The sequence below is a fragment of the Mustela nigripes genome, chromosome 7 (genome assembly GCF_022355385.1).
Source record: "Mustela nigripes isolate SB6536 chromosome 7, MUSNIG.SB6536, whole genome shotgun sequence".
Lineage (NCBI taxonomy): Eukaryota > Metazoa > Chordata > Mammalia > Carnivora > Mustelidae > Mustela > Mustela nigripes.
The window spans coordinates 137,458,795-137,471,682 of NC_081563.1; the positions used below are offsets into that span (position 1 = coordinate 137,458,795).

The window sequence follows — 12,888 nt, forward strand, 5'->3', positions numbered from 1 at the left end:
AGAAGTCGCCGAGGCCCGAGGCAGGGGCGCCGCGGTGGGCGGGGCAGGGTAAGGGGACTGCGCGCTGCGGCCACGGCCCCGGCCCCGGCCCCAGAGGAGGCGACGGCGGCCCTACCCGGCCGGCACTGCCCTCCCCGGGTGCGGACGCCGGGTGCCCCCACTCGCCGCCGTGCAGGACGCCGGCTAGCAGGGCGTGGGCGGCCCCGGGAGACCTCTGGGCTGCCCACCAGCCCCCTGGACGGTGACGGCGTGACGGGGTCGCGGGGACCCGGTCACAACTGCTAACCGTGCGAGCGGGCGAGGGCCCGACTCCCCCGAGGGAGCCCACGTGCCACCGGGCCACGCCCACCCGTGGCCACGCCCACCCGTGGCCACGCCCACCGGGGGACACGCCCCACTCCAGTGTCCTAGACGCCAGCGGTGCCAGGGTTTGCTGCCCTCACCGGCCAAACCGCAGACCCTTGGGGGACGTTAGGTTGAGGCCCTGAAGGCGTGGTTCTGAGCACAATCATCAACTGTTTCCCCAGGCTTTTTGGAGCATTTCCACTTAAGTTATCCGTTTAAATGAGAAGATCAACGGATGCTTGTTGTGCGAAACAGGAAGCAATTCCGAAACGGACCAGCAGACAAGCACTTGGGAAGTCACGTCCCGATCTCTGGTCTTACCACCTTTAGTGGAGAAGAAAATTAAGGATGCTTTGTTGTTTCACGGATCGGGCAAGCACGGGGTTTAGTTCGCGACCGCATGGAAGATAAAAGCGATCATCTTAATTGTTCTTAAGTAGGGTTTTAGAGGATGGTGTTAGATGGAAAACCCAATCATAACTGGGTTTCCCATTAAATTTCACAAGCACCTCCTGCTACAGGGCACAGCAGGTGGACTTTGGTCTAGGTTGAAGGCTGACCGGGAGGCTTACCAGCTGGGGGGCTTCAGAAGAATGGCTGAAACCCCTCTGAGCTTCATTCTCGTCGGCTAAGAAAGCAGGGGCATTATCTATCAGGTAATTTTCAGAGTTCAACGAAATCCTCTGCATGCAGTACCTATCACTGAGGCAAGCCAATAAGAATGAGGGCACAGTACATGTTAGTTTCTTTCCCTGAAGTGCAAGGCGTTGTGCTGGGTGAGGGACACAAGGCGGGGGGGAGGCAGAGAGACACTCATTACTCCACACACAGAACTCAGTAAGCATTGAAAGAATCATTTTCCCACACCCTACACTCCCTTCAAACTTGCATCAGATGTTAACACGGACCCGACCTAAGAGACCACATTTGTTTCTCAAGGACATACACAACTGTGCTCCTAAGGCGGAGGGGCAGTCCTACAATTTTCCCTTTTTTGGCAAGGCACTAAATCTGATAGTGTTTTAGAAAGAGTAAGACTTACGTATGAAATGACTTAAACAAGAAGTTTCTAAAGTCTTGTTTCTATAATTAGATAAGAAAAACACACCTCAGATAGCAATTTATGCACATACTTTAATATTGAGGCTTGAGTGAAATAATCTTAAATGACCTTCAAATATGTTTGGGGCGACAGCCCCACAATTGCACAATCCACTGCAAAATTTTAAAATTTAAGCAATATAACTGTTTCAGGATCTGAAAGTTCTCCTTAAGCTAAACTTTATCAACTTCTTTATCAAATAGGCAGGTATATTTAAGTTTTTACATTTTTAAATGTTGATTTTTTTAAAGGCACGTTGAGGTTCTCTTACTATCGAAGATAAAACATTTACTGTATATTCCATGAGCAGAACCTTTTTGACAAGTGACTTTCACGTGGATAAGATTCTTTACATGCCTTTTACACAACAATACATTTGACAGCTCTAACTCTTATACCTGAATGCTCTGGACAGTTGTCTTGCACTCTGGGCTTGGGCCAAGGACACAATAGCTAAGGCTCTCAGAGGCTTGGTGACCTAATTGGACAGTTAATTAAACAGCAGGAAATGGAAATAGGCTTCTGTCCCTCTTGCATGTCAATGTAGTGCACAGTGCTAGTAGCCAAAGGTTGTTCTATTGAATTACAACACTTTAAATCAAAATTCAGTGTTCTTATTATCAAAAGGTATCAAAGAAAGCGATCCCTCTTCTTTGAATTTTAGAAACACATAAGTTGCAATTATAAAACAAATTGGTTAAAAGGCAAAACACATCGTTTACATAGCAATTTGACAAATGTCAATAAGTATTCAAAAATTGAGAGTCAATTCATTGGTGACAGCTATCACAAATTAATGACACTGGTTTCAACTGTATTAGAACCAAACTTCCCAAGTTGGAGGCCTTGTTCATCTTGGCTGGATTTCCACACCTCAGTGTTAGCACCTGCTGTCAGAGAGACCACCGCTCAGCACCAAAAGAAATCAGCGGCAGCTCGCTGGGAGTTTTAAGTCATCCTGGCATTCAGCAGGGCACAAAGGCTTTGACTTCTTGGTTAGAGATAAACAACAAAGAAGGAAAAGCATTTAACATTTTAAAAATGGGGAGGTGGGGAAAGTCCAGACAATGTTAGAAACTCTCCTGTCTGAAGGCACAAACAATAAAGTTGGCAGGTAGCTGATAAAACTGGGAAAATATGAATACAATTTAAAATGATTAAAAAGTATAAATACTGATGACTTTTCCTGCAGGGCTCCAGCTACTGATAAAAACACCTGCCAGTTCCACTTGATAACCTGACTTCTGAAGGATGACCGCTGGAATTTTCTGACACTTAAGCAGCCATTAAAGGAGTCACCTTAGTCATCAAAAAGGTAATTGCAAAGGGCATTGTTGCCTGAAATTTTTCCATAGAAGTGCCTGAAAATTGAAATAACTTAAGGCAGAATTTCTTAAAATGTTTAGGTCATCTCAAACCTAAACAGAATGGCCTGATAACATGCAGATACATAATTATCAAAGAGAGGAAGGGGGGGGCGAGACTGCAAGAGAAGGGGCTGTTTTGCTAGTTTTGAAAGTCCAGCTTTCCCCCCTTCCTTGGCTGTTGATGTAGAAGACACATGGCCTAACCAGGGCAGCCTGAACTCCCAGGAATGGCTGTATGATGACTGATGAGGCATAAATTTCTTGCCTATTAATAGTTTCCCACTGTTAGAAGTCTACAGACATTGGCAAGCAACCTAGTCTCAGGTTTTCCTTGTCCCAGGGCAGAAACGCCTCAAGGGACCACGATGGGGGTCACACCGAACATTCTGATTGCAATGGGCACAGACACACAGGGCTTATTTTTTAGCTTGTTAAATCCAGAATGTTCTTGAGAAGGCATCCAATCAGGGTAAAATGTTCCAACATCACAATGATCATAAATAACAGCTACATTTACAGAGACCCGGTCAGAACACATGCAAAAGCCACAGGCTTTCCTAGCAGGAGGATGCCGGCCTTTCCAAAAAACCCACCAACCAACCCACCCCACCCTCCCCGCCGGGGCTCTCTCCGGAAGGGCCGACCCAGCCATGCATCCGCCCACCCAGCACCCTCCGCCAGCGCGTTCTAAGACTCGGCCTTCCGGCCACCTGAGGCTACTTTTTAGACCTAGTGACACAGATGTTTCAAGTAGAAGATGGGAAGGGCCACCGCCCAGGGACCTTGCAGCGGGAAGTGAAGTGAGAAGACTCGGGCTGGCGGTGGGGTATGAGGAAGAGCAACCGCACGGACGGGAGAGACCGGCGAGGGAACCGCTGGGGCCGGGCCGGACCGGGCCGGGCCACCCTCAGATGAAGTGGATCCAGCTCTCCTCGCACTCCCCACGAGGCATGTGCAGGGCGTGGTTGCGGCACGTGAGGCTGTAGTCGTGGCCATGGTTGTTGTCCCAGTACTCGGCCCCGGCCACTCGGTAGCGCAGCGCGAAGTGCACTCGCGAGCCCAGCGCCAGCAGGAAGGGCGGCACCGGGAAGCCGAAGGCGAACACATCCTCCGTGCCCTCGGCGCCCGCGGGCCCGCGCCACCGGGCCACCACCTCATGCGCGCTCTTCCAGTCTGAGAAGGTGTAGCGCACCGCCACCTGCTTCTCGAAGGCCACGTTGCGCACACGCACCGTGCCGCTGATGCCCAGGTCGGAGCAGGTGACGCGCTCCAAACAGACGAGCTGCCGCCCCAGGCGCTCGCTGAAGTCGGTGGCCTCGATGGGCGGCAGGAAGTCGGGCACCAGGCACTGCAGGGTGAACTCCAGGTCCTGGCTGCTGCAGCACAGGTCCGAGTTGATGGCGAGGCGCGACAGCACGTGCAGCGGCACCGACGGGTCGTCGCCCGCATTGAACACCTTGACCTGCGCCAGCTCCAGGCCCAGCGCGTCGGCGAAGCGTACGCGGAGCTGCCGGCTGCAGCCCGGCCGGCACGCGGCTCCCGGCGCGCCCCCAGCCTTCTGGCGGCGCTCGGGGGAACTGGGCAGCGAGCGCGCCCGCCGCAGGATGATGGGCCGGAGGCGGGGGTCGCAGCCGGACGGCTCGGGGGGTGGAGGCGGCGCGCGGCCCGGGCTCCCGGGGGGCCTGCAGGGCCGTGGCTCCCGGGCAGCGCCGCCGTCCAGGTCTGAGAGGCAGCTGAGGCTCCGCGGGGCGGGCTTCCGCGACCCCGGGGCGGGGGGCAGGGCCGCCGAGCCCCAGCCTCCGGACATGGCCCGGCCAGCCGTCGGGCGACAGGAAGCCGGAACCGAGGGGCAGCCTCCGGACCCGGAGCTCGCTACCTCGGGGTCCCCGTCGGGCTCAGAATTCCCTAGTGTCCGCCGAAAACCGCCGCCCGCAGGGAGCCTCTGGGGCCGGCTGTGCGCTCCCCCCGTCCGCCGCCGCGCCCCCTGAGTCCTGGCGCAGGTCTTCCGCTTCTTGCAGCGAGAAAGGAGATCGTCAGCCGAGAGATGAGTGCTTTCTCCGGGGGAGGCTTTTCCGCGCCCCCCCTCCCTGGGAGCGCAGGGTAGCGCCTCCCTTCGGCTTCTTCCGAGGCCCTGGTCCGGGGACGCGGGCGGCGCAGCCCCTCCCACCTTCCCGGCCCTGCGTTACTTACATGGCTGCAACTTGTCGGGGCGCAACTTCCCGGCGAGCCTGCGCCCCGCCCCTCGTGACGCCGCCGCGCGCCGGCCCCGCCGGCCCCGCGCAGCCGGGGAGCCCTGCGCGCCACCGCCTCCCCTGGCCTGCCGCAGCGCGCCGCAGTCCGGCCTCCCCGCCCCGGCGCCGGGGAGGCTGCCTGGCGGCCTCGTCACGTGTCCTCGGCGATCGCCCAACAGGTCTGATCAATTTCTGTCTGCATCTGCCGGGTCCCTGCGCCTATCGATCGCAGACCTGTGTCTGCACCAGCGAGGACCAGAAAGATGCATGCTGCGGGCCCTTGGACTTCTGGGTCACCGGGTTGGGGGGTGCGCATAAATCGGCCTTTCCAGAAGCGGGCCCCCGGCTAATTGGAAGCCTGTAGGCTAGCCAGCTCCTTGGACGTCTGCCCTGCACCCTGGGGCCCCTGCCAGACCGAGGGAGCCTCGCTGCGTAAGGGGCTGGCGTCCCACCACACATCACCCACAATGCTTTGCCGCCCGGACCGCCAGCCAGTTCCCCGGAGGGTGGGGAGGGGGCGGTGCTGCCCTGTCCGTCTCCTGGCGCGGGGCCCGAAGACCGGGGAACCGGAGTTAATGCCCTGTGATGAATTACGCGGCTGCCCTTAATCGGCCGCTGGCGCTGGGGAAGCCTTTCTGTAGCCAGAGTCTCAGACCTTTAGCTCTGTTCCGCTGCGGGCGCGAGCCACCAGGGAAACCGCGAGCTTGCTTTCTGCATCTTAGGATGCAGGCCCCCTGCAAGAATTTTCTCCTATTTCACTCTGTAATGGCCCGAAAACGCCGCCGCTTACCTGTAGAGCGTGCCAGGTGAAATGCACTGGGGAAGGTGCAAACGCGCCCTCCAGACAGCAGTACGGGGCCAGCCATCGTAGAAGGTTCCTTTTATCGTCCGGGGGGACAAAGCAGAAGGAAAACCAAACGACTGATGGAGGGCTGGCCCAGTAAAGAACCTTCTCTACATCTAACATAAATCAAGCCTGCTGATGGTGTAAGTCACTAATTGTGAGAGCCTGTGTGCCCTGGCTGAAAGGCACAGGCGCTGATGAGAAGTAATACAGCAGAGTTTCAGGAAGAGAAAAGTCTTCTACCCCACCTCTTGTCTATTTTACGGAGGTGCCGGGTGTCGTGGAAGAAAGTATTCACTTTCAAATCAGGGCCCTTTTAGTAGGCCACCCACTCAAGATCAGGGAAAGCAGCATTCTTGATACAAATCAATGGAATTTCACAGAGATAACATTATATGATCTGAATTACTATACTGACAATCTTTTAATGCACTGATGTGATCCCGAAGGCGGGAGAATTAAAGGGGAGCTTCCCCAATAGAGTGGTTGTTCCATGACAGCTGGGATGTGTGCCTAATCCTGGCCATTTTCAAGGCTCTCCTGTAATTACTTGTTGAATGAATGAATGAATGAATGGGCATGGGAGATTGGAGTAATACCCAATCTTAATCATTAATTAGCCCCACACATTTCTGAGGAGGCTTGTGTGTGTGTGTGTGTCTGTGTGTATAAGAAGAGAGGGAAGGATTCCATAGGCAACATTTATAGCTGTGTGATTTTGTATCTAATATCCACTGTGAAAAACAAACAAGCAAAAAAGATGAAACTGTACACAGAAGGCAGTACCCCCCCCCATTTCAATACTATGCAAATATTTCGAAACAAACCAGTGCAAGCCAGCCCAGTACTAGGGGCGGGACCCTTTGCAATCCATATTTACCCACAGGGTTCTGTTGCTTCCAGTTCCGGTGGTGAGTCTTCCTTTCCAAATATAAGAGGAATAAAGAAGTCACTTCCCCAGCTGTCATCATCTGCAAACATACTGAGCAAGAATATTTCAAGCACGACAGAAAAGGTGATGTAAATTCTGAGGGAAAACCTTATTAGATCTGTTCTGCTGTTGTGTTGTGTGTGTGTTGTCACGGTATTTGTTATCTTATCTAAATTATTGAATTTATTATCTTATCTAAATTTTTATTTTTAAAAGCATGTTTGTTTTTTAGACAGTCTGTCAAACCCTAGAAGATGATCAGCCATCTGATTTTTTCAAGAAAGGGAATAGGGTGATGAAGTCTCATCAGAAAAGCAGGTAAATGATTTTAATTGCTTTATCTTGCAAAAGGCACATGATACCAGTTCTCTAGGCCGAATATGTGTGGCTGGAAAAAAAAAATGTCTGTGGGGAAGAAATCTGTGTTTACATTTTTTATGCAACAGAAATGAGTTGGCAAAGTGGTTTTAAACATTATGAGTTAGTAAGAATTCCAGAGGTCATAATTCTGCCACCATTAGCAGAACCTATCATTTTGGGTTAAGCCACTTAATTACCCTTCTATGACTGTTTCCTTTTTTATAAAAAGGATCCTGATAATCACTTTTATTGATGTACACTGACAGAGTCAACAAGAGTTATAACAGGATTGGTTATGAGTTCCAAATGAGTTCCATTTCTTCAACATACACTGAGCATGTGTTAGTTTGTTGGCCATGATTCAACACCTTTCATATTTATTAAGAAATCACGTATTTTCAAATGATTGCTTACTGTGGTAGAAACCACAGGACCAGTGAACCTCTGAGGTTTCCAGAAGGCATATTAACACTCATTTGCTTTTACCCTACCTGACTTGGGTTCCTGAGAGGTATTGTGAATCCTAGTGAGATGCTGTGTTTTGGGTAAATACACAGAAAAGAAAGTATTTTCAACTCTGGTAGAAGATCTTCCCTCAGAGTAAATCGCTGGGCGGTTGCTCTCCTAGTCATCATTCCCTTTTCTGCACAATTCGCAAGACAGCAGTAATCCTGTTTTCATTCATGCTCTGCTTTACAGCACCCTGTGATATTTTTTTTTCTCTCTCCTTTTAAAGTTTTCCTGAATGTGTTTCCTATTTGAGAATACTTTAGTAAGCTTTTGATTAAAGGTACAGGTTGTCTGTGCTATACTCTTTCATATTAAGATTAGATTAGATTAGATTCAAGGGCTCAGAATCACCACTCATCAGTGATTAAGTTGTAGAAAACTTGCATTTTACACCTTGTTTACTTTTCATGGAAAGTAGCCTTGAGAAAGAAACCATGGCTTTTACTCACTAGGGTCATTAAACACTGTTCACCAACAGCAGAACAGATGGAGAGTTTAGGACAGATATTCTCCAAACTGGTGGTGGTGATGTTTTTTTAAAGTATACCTGACTGGTCTAAAATTATAAGCACTTTAAGAAATGTCAGTGTTTTTCCGAAGTGATACTATTTGATATGAGACTGAATCCGTGCAACTTCTTTTGGCCCCTGTGCCCTGCACTGTTTCTTGACTAGAGACCAGGGTGGCCCACTGCCCCTCCCAGGGACAGGGCCGGCCACAGCCAGGGGAGCCTGCTTGTTTAATCACAGCCAGACCTCTTTGTGTCTTACGAACTAAGAATTACAGTTTTCTTTCTTACAGCAATATGAATGGTGGCCCGTCTTGGAATAAAGTACAACGTTCAAAAAACCCTTCAGGAAAGAGGCAGAGTCAATCCCAAGTGCCCCGCGTGCCCTCCCAGCCTCCTGCGGACGGACTCCAGGACAGCAGGTTCCCAGAAGGAAAACCCAAAAGGAGCCCACCGGGCCCTCAGCGGCGGGGCGCCTCGGGGAAGGAGCTGTTTCTGGACCTGCAGTGCATGAAAATCCTGAAGGAGGGTGTGGGCGAGGATGAGGACAGCGCCAGCGACCTATCCGACTCGGAGCGGGTGCCCCTGCTGCCGTCGGTGCGCGCGCCCCCGGAGCTGCACCTGCGCGCGGAGGAGATCCACGCTACCGACCCGGGCCTGGAGTCAGACACCGAAGCTGAAGCCCGGGGTGGCGCGCACCCCTCCTACCAGTATGCGGACTTCCTGCCGGCCCCGTTCAACTCCTGGGACCTCCGCGACCTGGCCGTGCCACCCGGCACGGAGCCCAGGCCCGCAGCTCGCTGCGGCGCTGTAGGGCCACTCGCCAGGTACATCGACAGGCTGGTCCAGCTCGAGTGGCTGCAGATGCAGACCGTCCAAGGTGAGAAGGGGAAGAGCGCCAAAGCCAAGCCTCCCACCGTCCCTGGCATGTCCACGGGGGCTCTGAAAAGCCCAGGCAGAAGCAAGTTGGTGGCCAGTGCTGCAGCCAGGCCTCCCCAGGAGGGGGCTTGCAAGCCGGCAGCTCTGGGCGCTTCCCGGAGGAAGGAGCTGCACCCAGAAGAAGCCCGACCGTCCTATTACGCGTTTGACACAGCCAAAGGCCTCCGTGCGCCTCGGGCCAGCAGGCCGAGTTCTCAGAAGCCAGCCCTCGATGTGAGGATGGAAGAGCAGAGAAAGAAAGTCAATAAGAGCCCCAGACTCCAGCGCTGGGACCCGCCCTGTGGTGACAGTGGCGGCGCCAGGGCTCCCGCGCAGGGGGCGACCCCCCGCAACTCCGCTACCCCCGGCGGGGCGGCCAGAACGCAGGCACACGCGGGCCTGAAGAAGAAGGGCGGAGCAAGCAGCTGTGTCCCCACCGCCATAGCCAGCGAGAAGAAACCCAAAACTAATGGAGTAAAGCCAAGCACATACAAATTCAAGCAAGAACCGAAATGATGCGTTGCAAAGTCCCACAGAGTGCTAAATGTCAGAGCTCTTCCGAAGGTTGGCACACTGTGAGTCCAAGGACGTTTTCTGGCGACCCACAGGCGAGTCCTCGGGTGGTCCTGGGGTGCAGCCGGCTGCGGCTTATTTGCCAGTAAAGGCAGCTTTCAATGAGCCTTTCTTCGTGCTGGCAATCTTAAGCACATGAGAGCCCTTTAGCTTCATGAACCCAGGTCTGCGCCATATAAGGACATACAATGACCAGTCCGAACTGGACGCCGCTGCCAGGCGCACACCCCCATGGCCGCACCGTCCAGCTCCCCCAGTGCCCCCCAGCTGCCCCCCAGCTGCCCCAGCCCCGAGCACCTGCAGGTCGAAGGTCATGCGTACCGTGTTCAACTGTGCAGAGTCTGAGATGTTTGAAAGAGGGTTCTCCGTGCCCTTCTCCTAAACCGTCCAGACAGAAATCCTGTCTACTTCAGGCCCAGGAGGGGCCACAGCCCTTCCTCTCATTCGGGAGCCCCTTCTGGAGCAAAGTCATGGAACACTGAGCTGCTTGTTCTTTCCAGACAGTGGAATCTAATATTTTTATAGTTTTTTGTTTCGTTTTGTTTTTTAAGGCATTTGAAACTCAGAGGTGGTGGTGAAATCCACCTTTGTGTTCTCTGCCCAGAGATGAAAGCAGTGCCCAGTGGGTCTCAGAAGAACCCTTCCTGCCTGGTGGGAGCCCAGAGCGGAGCACTTGGCACCCAAGCGACTCTGGCATATGTGTGGCTTCTAGAAAAGGTACGTAGTAAAGCCACGGTTTGTGGAGTCTGCACGGAAGGCCTGCCACGAACCGTAGATACACATGAGAGCACTGTGACTGTGACCGGCATCACGTTACTGATTCGGGACCTGGGGCCTGCTGTAGGAAGCCGACATGACATGATCTGCTTTACTTTGCAAGAGCAGGATCTTATCACCTTGCTTCAGGGCGGAGGGGTGGGCGACACATTTCCAGATTGGGGGGGGGGTGTCTTCTTCACAAACAGTGGGTCCTGTGGCTCCCTGACTCTTCTAGAAGCTTCTTATTTAACCACCACTAAGCTGGGTCTACGTGGGATTTCAGTCGCACTGTGAGGCCTCTGTTAATAATGTAAAATCTTTAAAACCTTTGGTGGACCACTGGATATACAGTATGTTTTAATCACGGAAGCCAGTTTATCTCTTGAAATGATTATTTGCTTTCATCCATACGTGTTTCTATTTTTTTCACCTTTAGGTCAAATGTTTTCCAAGGCCCTTCAGTTACGAGGATAAGGACAAGAGACATTCGTAAATAAAATAATGCGCACAAGTTAGATGTTAAGATCCCATTTACAATCAGACTTTACTAATACGAAACAACATGTACAGATGTTTAGGGCCGTTTTCTTTTGTCCCATGACTCGACTTCCAGATTTTCACAGTTTCTGTCTTATGCTCTTTACCTTCCACACCAGCCTGCTGGAGAGAGTGCGTGTTTTCATGAAGATCTTGTACCTTTTTATACGGACGAAGACGCCCATCTAGTGGGGCTCATTTCCCTAGTTCTCCGTTACGCTGTGACGTGTCCACTCACTGTGTGCACTGCAGCTTGAAACCCTAGCGCGGCTCTGTTCGCCTTCCTGTGGTGGCTGCGTGGCGCCCCCCGCGCCCTTTGCCTGCGCTGCTCCTTGTGAGCGCGGCGGGACTCGTCCTTTGTATCCGGCCGGCGCTGCCCCTCATTCGTGATGCCTTCTCGGCTGCGACGTCCACCGGCTCTTTAGGACATTTCAGGGCCGATGAGTCTCTGTGAGCACGTCATGTATATACATGCACTCCCATTATTAATACTAAGGGGTCTCTAGTGAGCTGCTGCCTTCTCCATGAGTGCCGTGTGGGGGTCCTCTGGGAAGCCCTACAGGGTGAAGGATCCGTGTCCACGCTTCCTGGTGGACATTTGAGCCGAAGACCATCCTGGTTAAGAAACTGGGAGGCGGTGCCTCGGATGTCACATTTGTTCCTTGCGCTTTGAACTGAAGTCAGTTTCCTAATTTGGGGGACAGTTATAATGTCACATGTTATGACAGTTTGAAAAGCCTGAAAAGGTGACTTTGCTTACTCACATTTTTGCCTCAGGTTGACGGTTTATTTTAAGCAGGATTCTTGCTGCTGGATCAGAGCCCCCGATGACCAGCAGGGGCTCACTGCAGAAAATAAGCACAATTTCCTTCCCAGGATTTCCTAGCCCCTCCCGATACAGCCTCCTGTCCTAATGCTGCAGACCCTAATCCCGCTGACCCTGCAGACCGCGCCCCAGAGCGGAGTCCTGGCCTCCTGAGGGTGATCCCGTCTGAGCCACCCAGGGTCCTGCGAGTCTGGGGACCTGTCATTGTCTCCAGAGAAGTGCCTCTCACTTCTGGGAGTTGTTGACATACGTGTTGTGTTTAAACCAACTAAAATAATCCAAGGTTTAAAAAAAAAAAAAAGCGTAGAGAAAATTAAGAACCATTGAAGGTTTAGAATCAGTTGTGAAAGTGTACAAAAGCGAATGAAACTGCAAAAACCTATAAGTATCAGCTATGGTTCTCTGGGGCGAGACTAGCTCTCAACTCCTCAAGGCCCAGGCCGGCTGAAGGATCGGAGCTGACTGGCGGGGCGGCGGCGGGAGCCTGTGTGGACCGGATCAGAGCGCCCCGGGTCTCCTGGCAGCTACGGGCTGGAAGGACGGAGGCTTATCCCGGTTTTTACGCCAGTAGGCTAGTTTCCAGAAAGACGGAACAATCTCTACCTTTCCTGATTTAAATGCGAGTTCCTCTTGACCCTCACTTACTCGAGTAGTTAAAAATAGAAAACTCTAGGTGGTATCGTGTTTCAAGATAACAGAGAAGCAGTATTCATGATTTCTTCATGTCTGTGTCCAGGGGTCCATTTCAAACGGCCTGGCCCCGTCGAGCATGTTTGTTATTTGCTGTTAAATTATTGTATGCTTGGTTTTGTACACAATAAAATGAAAACACATCTTACGTTTTCATGAAGCTGGATTTTTCCTTCCTTGAGGTCGATGAAACAGTAGGAGATATTGTCTGGGTTTTTCGGGTGTGGGCCCATTGTGCTTTTCGTGCAGTTCTCTTCCTGAGTCTGTCTCCTGTCTGCCGGGTCATTTCACAGAACCGCTGGGCAGGAGACCATGCCTTGTCCTTTCTTAACACTCAGCAGCACACCTGCCAAAGGACGGGGGACATCTGAGAAGCATGACTGGGCT

At 52.4% G+C, this 12,888-nt stretch overlaps 2 protein-coding genes across 5 annotated transcripts; one reads left to right on the forward strand and one right to left on the reverse strand.

Moving 5' to 3' along the window:
• Nucleotides 1-1,459: 1,459 nt before the first annotated feature.
• Nucleotides 1,460-5,060, reverse strand: PPP1R3D (protein phosphatase 1 regulatory subunit 3D). Its single transcript, XM_059407337.1, has one exon. It carries the CDS (start codon nucleotides 4,619-4,621, stop codon nucleotides 3,722-3,724), a length of 900 nt encoding a protein of 299 aa, XP_059263320.1. The 5' UTR covers nucleotides 4,622-5,060; the 3' UTR covers nucleotides 1,460-3,721.
• Nucleotides 5,061-5,120: 60 nt separating this feature from the next.
• On the forward strand, nucleotides 5,121-12,648 carry FAM217B (family with sequence similarity 217 member B). 4 transcript variants are annotated; one of them, XR_009405510.1, is made up of 5 exons: nucleotides 5,121-6,032; nucleotides 6,793-6,904; nucleotides 7,053-7,138; nucleotides 8,492-10,406; nucleotides 10,885-12,648. XR_009405510.1 is itself a non-coding variant. In XM_059407338.1 (4 exons), exons 1-4 carry the CDS (start codon nucleotides 6,028-6,030, stop codon nucleotides 9,630-9,632), a joined length of 1,344 nt encoding a protein of 447 aa, XP_059263321.1. In that variant the 5' UTR covers nucleotides 5,121-6,027; the 3' UTR covers nucleotides 9,633-12,648. The 4 variants fall into 4 exon arrangements, 2 of the variants coding, with proteins under 2 accessions (XP_059263321.1, XP_059263322.1); XR_009405511.1 differs by having other exon boundaries at nucleotides 11,105-12,648; XM_059407338.1 differs by having other exon boundaries at nucleotides 8,492-12,648.
• The last annotated feature ends 240 nt before the right edge of the window (nucleotides 12,649-12,888 follow it).